The sequence below is a fragment of the Lepidochelys kempii genome, chromosome 20 (genome assembly GCF_965140265.1).
Source record: "Lepidochelys kempii isolate rLepKem1 chromosome 20, rLepKem1.hap2, whole genome shotgun sequence".
Classification (NCBI taxonomy): domain Eukaryota; kingdom Metazoa; phylum Chordata; order Testudines; family Cheloniidae; genus Lepidochelys; species Lepidochelys kempii.
In genome coordinates, this window is record NC_133275.1 from 19,714,039 (window position 1) to 19,724,974 (window position 10,936).

At 45.3% G+C, this 10,936-nt stretch overlaps 1 protein-coding gene across 1 annotated transcript in view; it reads right to left on the reverse strand.

Annotated features, from left to right (window-relative positions):
• CBX5 (chromobox 5) overlaps positions 1-10,364 on the reverse strand; it is a 60,886-nt gene extending 50,522 nt beyond the window's left edge. The window contains 2 exon segments of the mRNA XM_073319461.1: positions 10,216-10,292; positions 10,295-10,364. Coding sequence (XP_073175562.1) covers positions 10,216-10,292; positions 10,295-10,349 — 132 coding nt within the window. The 5' untranslated portion in view covers positions 10,350-10,364.
• Between the last annotated feature and the right edge of the window lie 572 nt (positions 10,365-10,936).

Consider the following 10,936-nt stretch of genomic DNA (forward strand, 5'->3'; position numbering starts at 1 on the left):
ATACTAACATCACACCTCCTAAACTAGACAAGGTCCAAGGCATAGCCTAGGAGTTTTCTAATTCAATTTTTAAAAAGAACCGGTTTTCCTAATATAGAGATACCCTAGGAGATAAATGAACTCGCATTCCTGTGCAATAGGGCCTTGATCCGGCAAACCCTTGTTTCCAAGTCTTGGTTACACTCAGAAAATGCACTGTATTTCAAAACAAGTTAACAATCTTAAATACGATTCTGCCCTTAGTGTGGATAAGAGCAGGCAGCCCTGCTTAAAGGGGCATTAGCTGTGCATGGTTAACCATAAAGCCAGTGTCTATAGCTTTATTTTCAGTGAAGTTAGCTCAACTGAGTACTTTAACTCCACTGAAAATCCCCCCTAGCCCTGGTCTACACTACAGAGTTAGGTTGACATAAGATGCCTTGTGTCAACCTAACTCTGTAAGTGTCTACGCTAAAATATCGCTCCCGCCAATGTAACTTGCGCGCTATGCCAACTTAATTCCACCTCCGCAAGAGGTGTAGTGCTTAGGTCAACATAGTTCCATCAACACGGTGTCAGTATAGACACTGCTTGCTTACATCAACTGTTACTGGCTTTCAGAAGCTATCCCACAATGCCCAATGCTGAGAGTTAAATCACTGTAAGTGCTCCTGGTGAGGGGGCACACTGCCAACACAAGGAGCACAGTGAGGACATGCAAAAGCGATTTAATGATTGTGGTGCCCGTACGTCGACATTACAAAATTATGTCAACCTAAGTTATGTCCACATACCCTCAATGGTGCAGCAGATACAGATTAACACCTTGAAGAATGTCTGAACTTAACTCCATTGAAAAATACCACAATAATCGGCATGGCCTATGGGATAATTTGTGGGAGTACAGAATTGTAGGATCAGGGCCCTACTGGATTCAAGGATACAATAAACTTCTCCAGGTTATTTCTATTCCTCTCCCTGTCTTCCCTTTCTGTTTTGGTCTTTTTTTTTTTTTAAATGGAAATTAAATGTGTAAAACTGTGCTACAACAACATTATGTGCAACTGTCACAATATTAAGTCAGGAAATGCAAGAGTTAAAGTGTTAACAACATTAACTTGACTCATTGCACAAATGTATTTTGCATTTCTGTTTCAGGTTTAGCGTGGTAGGTTAATATTTTGCTCACCTGTATAAAATGTATAGAATGCACAATGCAACGAAGTTAATGTTCCTGATGGAAAGTTGATGTTTGCATTTCCTGGGCTTTTAATCGTGCTACCAACATTAAATGTCTCATTAGTAAAAATGTTTTGCATTTAAACGTAGTATATACTACTGAAAGAAAGCAGGTTCCAGCAAGTTGTAGTAATGGACTGTTAATTCTGAAGAGACTTAACAGTAGCTGCAGCTACATGTTCCACTAACAAAAACATTTTAAGTTGCCATAGATACAGCTATGGAGCCAAATTCAGTTACAGAATAAGCAGATGCAACTCCACTGATGTTCACAGAATTGCACCTTCTTACATCAGCGTCAAAATTTAGCCCCCAATAACCTCTGCCATCCCTTGATCATACTTTTATTATTGGTATTGCTAGCACCTCGAAACACCAGTCAAGGATTAATGCCTCACTGGGCCAGGCACTGTACACACATACTAGGATCTGAAGATGTTAGCTAACACGTGTTAAGAGTCAAGGTAGTGTGTCTCTAATACATGGCAACCTGTGAGTTAAAAGTCTCGGTTGCTGAGGGGACCCTAGACTTCAGCTTAGCACTGTAAAAGTCAACTCTGCGTTGTCCGCAATTGAGTGTTAGAGCATGTCAAGTGAACATTTTCTAACGCACCTTTAAAGCCTAGGCAAGACCTAGGCAAGTCATCTGAAACCTACTTTGTGTAGGGTTAGACAGCAGTGCTTAAGGCCATGTCTACGCTATTTTGGGCATGGCTACACTGGAAACTTCAAATAACTGCAGCAGGAACGCTCCAGCGGCAGCACTTTGAAGTGCGAGTTAGGTCTTTTCTAAACTGACCTGTCCTGGTTTTTTTAATCTCGCCTCACGTGAAAGCTGTTCCATACTCCTGATAATTTTTGTTGCCCTCCTCTGTCCCTTTTCCAATTCTAATATATCTTTTTTGAGATGGAGTGATCAGAACTGCACACAGAATTCAAGACATGGGTATACCACGGATGTATTTAGCGGCATTATGATATTTATTGTCTTATTATCTATCCCTTTTCTCATGGTTCTTAACATTCTGTTCGCTTTTTTGACTGCTGCTGCACACTGAGCGGATGTTTTCAGAGAACCATCCGCAATGACCCCAAGATCTCTTTCTTGAATGGTAAAAGCTAATTTAGAGCCCATTATTCTGTATGTATAGTTGGGATTATATTTTCCAATGTGAATCACTTTGTATTCATCAACATTGAATTTTATCTACCATTTTCTAGCCTAGTCACCCAGTTCTGAGAGATCCCTTTGTAACTCTTCACAGTCAGGTTTGGATTTAACTATCTTGGGTAATTTTGTATCCTCCACAAACTTTTCCTTCTCACTGTTTACCTCTTTTTCCAGAGGCTTTATGAATATGTTGAACAGCACCTGTCCCAATTCAGGACCCTGGGCTTCTCTGCTATTTACCTCTCTCCACTGTGAAAACTGACTATTTATTCCTACCTTTTATTCCCTATATTTTAATCAGTTACTGATCCATGAAAGGACCTTCCCTCTTATCCCAGGACTGCTTATTTGTCTTAAGAGCCTTTGGTGAGACACCTTGTCAAAGGCTTTCTGAAGGTCCAAGTACACTATATCTATTGGATCATCCTGGTCCACATGTTTGCTGACACCTTCAAATAATTCTAATGGATTGGTGAAGCATGGTTTTCCTTTACAAAAGCCATGTTGACTTTTCCCCAACATATTGTGGCATGTGTGTGTCTGATAATTCTGTTCTTTACTATAGTTTCATCCTATTTGCTTGGTACTGAACTTCGGCTTACTGGCCTGTAATTGCCAGGATCACCTAGAAACTTTAAAAATTCAGCAGTACATTAGCTATCCGCCAGTCATCGGATATAAATCTGCCAGTTTAATCTCAATGGTGTTTTAACAGGACAATTTAAAATATAGGTAACCATGATTAATTATTTGAACTGATCAAGTTAGCAAAAAACATCCAATCAGTGAACTAATTTTGCATGTCAGATTTCATTTGAAAGGCATAAGTTTTGGAGATACAAATACAGTGCACTCCTTTTATATGAATCATATCTGTACTGGATAATTTGATTCTTATAAGCAGTTATTCTTACAAGTGGAATATTTTATGTTCTTATAGGAATGATTTTGTCCCACTGGTTTTGATCACTATATGCAGCTGATTCTTATTTCAGCGATTCTTCTAAATGGAATGCACTTTATCAGAATTTTATCAAGTATTAGATTCGTTAAAACTGAAAGATTCTAAAAATCCAGTCTACTTTTTGCTCTTCTCTCAGGTTGAACAATAAAAATCCAGGAAGTCAGTTTTGGAGGGGTGGGGGTGGCCAATTTTCCTCTTAGCTTCTAAGTGCTGCATATTGAAATAACACTCTTATGCAATGTTTGTATCCCAATCACTTGTTTCCAGTAGCATAATTATTGTTTAAAAATCATGAAAACATTTCTATTGTTTTAGGACTTATGAGGACTTTGTTTTGGCAAAATTGAGAGTCAGGTTGGTGGAATTCTGAAAACAAAAGTGTGGAGAGCGGGGTGAGGGGTAGCATTACAACAACAAGTTACCTGGCTCCTCCTTAGTTTGGCTTTTAGATTTGGTTTAATAGGGTTGCCAGTTTAAAAGATCTGGCTGTCTGGTCTTTTTTTAAGTGACTGGAATGGCAAAGAATAGAGTCCACATTTTTAAGCGAATAGGACAAAGTAGCAAGGTCCTACCTTTCTTACTCCTGTTTGGTTGAAGCATTTTAATTATGCTTAAGGAACTGAGAATTACGCTGAGGGACCTGGTCTTATTTAGTCTGCAGAAAAGAACAGTGAGGGGGGGATTTGATAGCAGCCTTCAACTACCTGAAGGGGGGTTCCAAAAAGGATGGAGCTAGGCTGCTGTCAGTGGTGGCAGATGACAGAACAAGGAGCAATGGTCTCAAGTGGCAGTGGGGGAGGTCTACGGTGGATATGAGGAAACACTATTTCACTAGAAGGGTGGTGAAGCACTGGAATGGGTTACCTAGGGAGGTGGTGCAATCTCCATCCTTAGAGGTTTTAAGGCTCGGCTTGACAAAGCCCTGGCTGGGATGATTTAGTTGGGGTTGGTCCTGCTTTGAGCAGGGGGTTGGACTAGATGACCTCCTGAGGTCTCTTCCAAGCCTGATATTCTATGATTTTCAGCATTTGCAAACACCATCTATCTATTCTGGGTTGACATTTATGCAGAAAGCCCCAATAATATGGATGCACAGCTGGAGAAACCATGCAATGTTTCGGAGTAGCAGCCGGGTTAGACTGTATTCACAAAAAGAAAAGGAGTACTTGTGGCACCGTAGAGACTAACAAATGTTGCCTCTGCAACCTCTACGTTCTGAGGCAATGAGCGTAATACACTTGGGCCAGAGCACAAGAGGACTATTGTATTCCTACTTCCACAGATCCAATGGCTCAAAAGGCTCATGTGGAGGAAGCAGAGGGGCAATGGTTGCTCTTCCAACCCAAAGTTTTTAATGGAGGAGTTACATTCAGCAGTACTGTCCCAGTTTAGACAGAATTCCCTTCCTCCCAAGTTCGCTCCTAGCCCAACTTGCTCTAGTAACACAATGAAAGGGCTTCATATTAAGGATCTTTCTATCCAAGAAGTATAACCATGCCAGGAGATCCGGTTAGGTCAATTTTGTATTTTGGACCAGAACATTAAGAGTCCCTGCATCATACTAAAGTCTTGAAGGGACACTGGTAAGGTCCCATCTGCACTACAAATGAAATGGTGTTCCATTGTGTCAGGCAAACTTGGTTGCATTTGCAATACTAGAACTCCCTTAATGTAAAATTTAACATTGCAATGATGTAGATTTTGTGAGTGATTGGTACAAGATAAGGGGCAGAACTTTATTTCTATCGTAATTTCTCCACTCATGAAGACTGCTAACTTTGCCCTTAGTTACAAGCAATGAAAAACATCCATCCAAGTGTGTGTCTGGTAAAGAAACATTTGCAGCACATGGTAACAAAACCAGCTCTATAGAGATGAGTGCATGTTGTTGCAATATCCATTATAGTTCCCTTTGGATAAACATAAAAATCAGAATTATCTATACATTTCTAAAGTAGCTGCTTTATTCTAAGGGGGATCGTTGGAGCTCTGATGCACAAAAGTAGCCCCACTTCCAACATTTTGAAGCTAACATGTATCTCCAAAAGCTTTATGGAGCTACTCTCTCATTTTACGTGAACAGTAATTACAACACACACAAACAAATGTTATTAGGATTAGGAGATCAATTGGAGAAGAATGCCTCCTTTCCGAGTTCAAAGATCCTAGCCCCTTCCCCAAAATTACTGCTCTGACTGTTCGTCAACTGGGTTTAAATCTGAAGTAAAAATTTGAATTTCTGAAATTCAAGCTGGTGGCAACTATCTTGCTGAGAAGTTACTGACATGGAAGCCTTACAGAAGATGGTTAAACCAATATTAAGAGGATGAAAACTAGTTACAGATCAAACAGAAACAAGCAAGTGGCTTAACATTTGGAACAGTAACACATTTAGTCTTGTCATTATACCAAGCAGACTATTAAATAAAACCACCACTATCAATCTGTAGCTCAGGCGTTTTAAATTACAAGGGCTCTCTCTGCTTCAGGATATACAACTAACACACAGTGCAGGGATACAAACATATTTAGTAATATGTTTTAAAATAGCATTGGACAAATATTAAAAAAAGCGTCTGTTATTGTATTAGGAAGTGCTCAGATACCAGGGTGATGAGAGCCATACAAGTACTTAAGCATACAGAAATTAAAGTTACACAAGGGTAAGTTCTAAAGCATAGGCTCCAGTTACCTGGTCTAATTTAACATGTGCGTGTGTATATAACGGTCTAATTTAACATGTGCGTGTGTATATAACTTGGTTTCCAAACATCATGGTAACTAGACAGTGGGGGTAAGAAATAAACCCAGTATTTCAGTAAGGAATACCACTCCCACCATAAATTCTCATTGCCTCTTGTTCTGAAATAGGTGGGCAGAATACAGTCTCCTCAAAGGAAACCCTCAAGCATAGGATTTGCCTAACAAAAGCAGGTAACTGGTTCATCAAGTTCTGAAGTCCTGCCTTCCTTTAGAGGGGGAAAAGGCTCTCTGAGTCCCTCATTAGACACCTGGACAATTTTGCCACATAGACCAATTTTGGAGGCAACGGCAAAGGAAGAGTTAATAAGAATTCAGACAATCAGTATGAAATTAGATTACCTTTGCTTTATTATACAGTTACAAGAGTGGTAAAAATCAGTCAAAGACATCCAGCTACTTTTTCTTTACATACAGGGTTAAAGCTTGGTTCTATCTTGCTACATATAGAGCAGTGACATGTATCTGAGTGCCCGAGCATGGTAACTGCTACAGCAGTGGTTTTCAACTGCTGGTCCACGGACCCCCGGGGGTCTGCAGGCTATGTCTAAGGGATCCACGAAACGCTGTTATAACCATAGAACAGTGTTTTTCAACCTGGGGTCTGCAGACTATATCTAAGATTTCCAAAGGTGTCCACTCCTCCATTCAAAATTTAGGGGCCCACAAAGGAAAAAAAGTTTAAAACCACTGTCCTATAGCATACAACAGATAAAGATCCAAATCCCATCTGCCCCTTCTGTTGCTACTAGCTTTGTATCCACACTTGAAAATTAATCCAGAATAAGGTAGTGTGTGTGTGAATTTAAAATGGATTACCTCTCTATATAGATACTTATTCCAGAATAAGCATGCCTTTTTCCATGTTTAAACTAATTCAGAACAAGGTACGCTTATTCTGGAATAAATGCATCCAGACATGGAATTAATCAGGAATAGTTAACCCACAGTAAATTGCAGTGTTGTTGTAGCCATATTGGTCCCAGGATATTAGACAGGCAAGATGGGTGAGGTAATCTCTTTTATTGGATCAACTTCTGCTGACGAAAAAGACAACCTTTCAAATTTACACAGAGCTCTTCTTCAGGTCTGGGAAAGGTACTGAGAGTGTTATAGCTAAATACAAGGGTGGAACAGATAAGGAGTTAACACATGTTGCAAGAGACCACTCAAAGTGAAGTAGGCAGTTAACACCACTACAGTATTAGTGGGTTTCAGATAGTTATAATGAACCACTGTAACTTCACGTTCTATCTTATTCCAGATTAATTTTCACATGTGCAAACACAAATACCGTAACACTGTACAAGACCATGTCCCAGGACACTTCAGTGCACTTGGAGTCATGGTGTCTACAAAACCAAGAATGCTGTGAACACGTCTGGAAACTACTACAATAGAACCTCATAGTTACGTACACCTTAGGAATGGGGACTGTTCATAACTAAGAAATGTTCGTAACTCAGAACAAAACATTATAGTTGTTCTTTCAAAAGTTTACAACTGAACATTGACTTAATACAGCTTTGAAATTTTACTATGACAGAAGAAAAATGCTCCTTTCCTTTTTTTTTTTTAAGTTTACATTTAACACTGTATTGTATTTGCCTTTTTTTTTCTCCCGTCTCTGCTGCTGCCTGGTTGTGTACTTCCAGTTCCAAATGAGGTGTGCTGCTGACTGGTCAGTTTGTAACTCTGAGGTTCTACTGTATTCCCAAGAATGTAGATGGGCCAATAGCGGTGCATACAATATTTAACCTAGAGTTGCAGTGGGGGGGGAAGCGCTTGGTTAGGAGGAACCCTGTATGAATGTGGCAGAGTTTGGGCTCATAAGACAAGATCACTGCTCTGAAGACTTAAACTGGATCTGGATGTGAAATGAAGGCATGCAACATGGGGGGGTATAACTACAAATAAAGAGAGCACTGGGAGGAAGAGGGGTGTCTACAGGGACTTGCAGGGCTGGGAGGTCACATAGGCACAAGAGAAGCTGCGGGATATGCAGGACTGGGAGCAATATGGGGTTTTCAGGTGAAATCCTGGGAACATCAGGGCTTTGGTATGAAAAATGAGAGTGGAGGAGATGTTCACAAAGGATCTCAAGCAGAGCTACATAGGGATTTGCAAGGCTAGAAGCAGGCCTACTGTGAGGGTTCTAGAGATAGGGGATGTGTTGGGAGGTTGCAGGGCTAGGAACATCCTGCAAAGAATAGCAGGGAGGGCTAAAAAGCTAAGTGGTGTTTGTAGGGGGCTGCTGGAGATCACGCAGGGGGCTGCAGTGCAGAGTATGGTTTGTAGCCCCCCCTAATCAGGAGGCTGTAGGTGGGCAGTTGCAGGGGATCCTGAGGAGAGGAAAGACTGTGAGGTGCATTCAGGGAGAGGAGAAGGGCTGCAGGAGAGAGAGACAGGAGATCCTTGGGAGGATGAGGAGGGCTAAAGGGGGGTGGTTTTGCAGGGGATAAGGGAGATGGGCTGCGGGGGTATGTTTGCAGGAGATCTGGGGGGTGGGACAGGTGGGACAAGGAGGGCTGTGGGGGAGGGTAGCAGGGGAGATGGAGTTGCAGGGAATGGGGACGTTGCAAGAAATCCCAGGGAGGAGTGACAAGCATGAGGGTGTGTGGCAGGTGATAGGGGGGGTGGGGGGGAGGAGAGATACAGGAGATCTGTGGTGGGCAAGTGGTGGGGGAAGCTGTAGAGAGGTGGGAGGCCTGTTACAGGGGATCTTGGGAGGGGATGTTTGCAGGACAGGGCAGTGCAGGGGATCCAAGAGGTTGACGGGGGGGGGAGGCTACAGGGGATGTTGGGGTGGGGGGTGCATGTGGGAGGTTTACAGGAGATTGGGAGTAGGAGGAATTTTGGAGAGAAGGATTTACAGGGGATCTAGGAGGAACTAAGCAGTAGAAAGGAGGATGTTGTGGGGAACCCAGCAGGGGGGAGGGGGGGTTACAGAAGGTTGGGCGGGGGGGGGGATTTTGGATCCCAGGGAGGTTACAGGACAGGGCAGCACAGAGGATCCAGGGGCTGTTGCAAAGAGTCGGAGAGAGACAGTGGGGAAGGAGATTTACAGGACAAGTCTGTGCAAGGGATCGGGGGGGGGGCAGCAGGAGATTCGTGGGGGGGAGGGTTACAGGACAAGGCAGTGCAGGGGATCGTGGGGGGGGGCAGCAGGGGATTCGTGGGGGGGAGGGTTACAGGACAAGGCAGTGCAGGGGATCGGGGGGGGCAGCAGGGGATTCGTGGGGGGGAGGGTTACAGGACAAGGCAGTGCAGGGGATCGGGGGGGGCAGCAGGGGATTCGTGGGGGGGAGGGTTACAGGACAAGGCAGTGCAGGGGATCGTGGGGGGGGCAGCAGGGGATTCGTGGGGGGGAGGGTTACAGGACAAGGCAGTGCAGTGGATCGTGGGGGGGGCAGCAGGGGATTCGTGGGGGGGAGGGTTACAGGACAAGGCAGTGCAGGGGATCGTGGGGGGGAGCAGGAGGGGCTGCAAAACACAGCGGTGTACGGAATCCAACCAGGGAGAAACAGCAGGGTCGCTTCCAGGGGGAGCAGCGGGGGTGTTGAAGGACAGCGCAGGGCACGGGTCAAGAACCCAGGACGATGTGGCCAGGGACCCCTACCTTTCCCAGGTCCCTTCCTGCACTTTGGGGGTGCACCCCATCTCCCAACCCCCATCTCATGGGGTCCAGAGGCGGGCACTGCGACGTCGGGCCCCGATTGGCCCGCTGCCCCGCCCATCAGGCTGAAGCACCCCCCCCTAATGCGCTTCAGGAGCACCCCCCGAGACACCGCGCGCCCATTAGCCCGCCGCGCCATCAGTCTCAGCCTCTGCGGCTGCCTCATTAGCGGAGAAGGCTGTCGCTCCCAGCTACCGCGCCCTCCCTCTTCCGCGCAGTTGGCACTGGTGCCTCGTGCTGCCAATCATGCTACATTAGCCCCGCTCCCGCCCCTCCATTGGCCAGCTAGCCTGTACATCAGGCGTCGCGATCCCGCCCCCTAACCCCTTTCATTCCATACAATGAGCCCCTGTCCTCCCCCCCCCCGGGTCTCCCGCCCGAACAAACCGATGCCCTAACTCAGCAAGCCTCCCACCCACCGGGTACCTGGGTACGAAGCGGGTCCGGCACGGCACCGACGCCCCCTTCTCGCAGGCCCTCAGAGCCGAGGCTGCTTCTGCGCAACGCCCGCCAAAACAGCCCCCCCAGCGCGCAGGCGCCTGGTTCTCCACATTGCGCATGCGCAGCCAATGCGCTTCCCTCCCCCATTTGTACACATATTGGAGCGCCCTTGGGTTTATCTCAGCGCATGCGCAGATGAGCACTTTCTGGCTGGTGCGTTTTTATTCCCTTTTCCGTGACGCTGCCAGGTATAAGCCCTGGTCCGGTCTGTTTCACAGGGCTAATGCTCGCGGTGTAGTGCCAGTGACACAAAACAGGTCATTTAATTCTTCCCACCACAGTAATCGACACCCTCGCCTCATCGAATGATTGACAAGACAGCCCGCCAGTCAAACTCAACGCTTGGCAGCAACGGCCAAACATTAGGCAGTTTAGAGCGTGATTGTCCATCAGCAAACCAATCAGAGGTGAGATACAGTCTCTCGCGAGTGGAGCGGGAAAGATAGATGGGGGGGGAAGGCATGGACTCCCAATGAGATACGTTAATGGGCGGGGCTTAGGCTGCCTTAGCCAGTAGACTGCCGCAGTGGGGTAGGTCCAGGATTTCCACCACCAATGAGATGTGTCTGTCGTTCGTGACTATCCAATCGGATGTGAGGGGGTGTGACCCGACCCCCTTCATCCAATGGGAGCGCGCGGCGGGCGG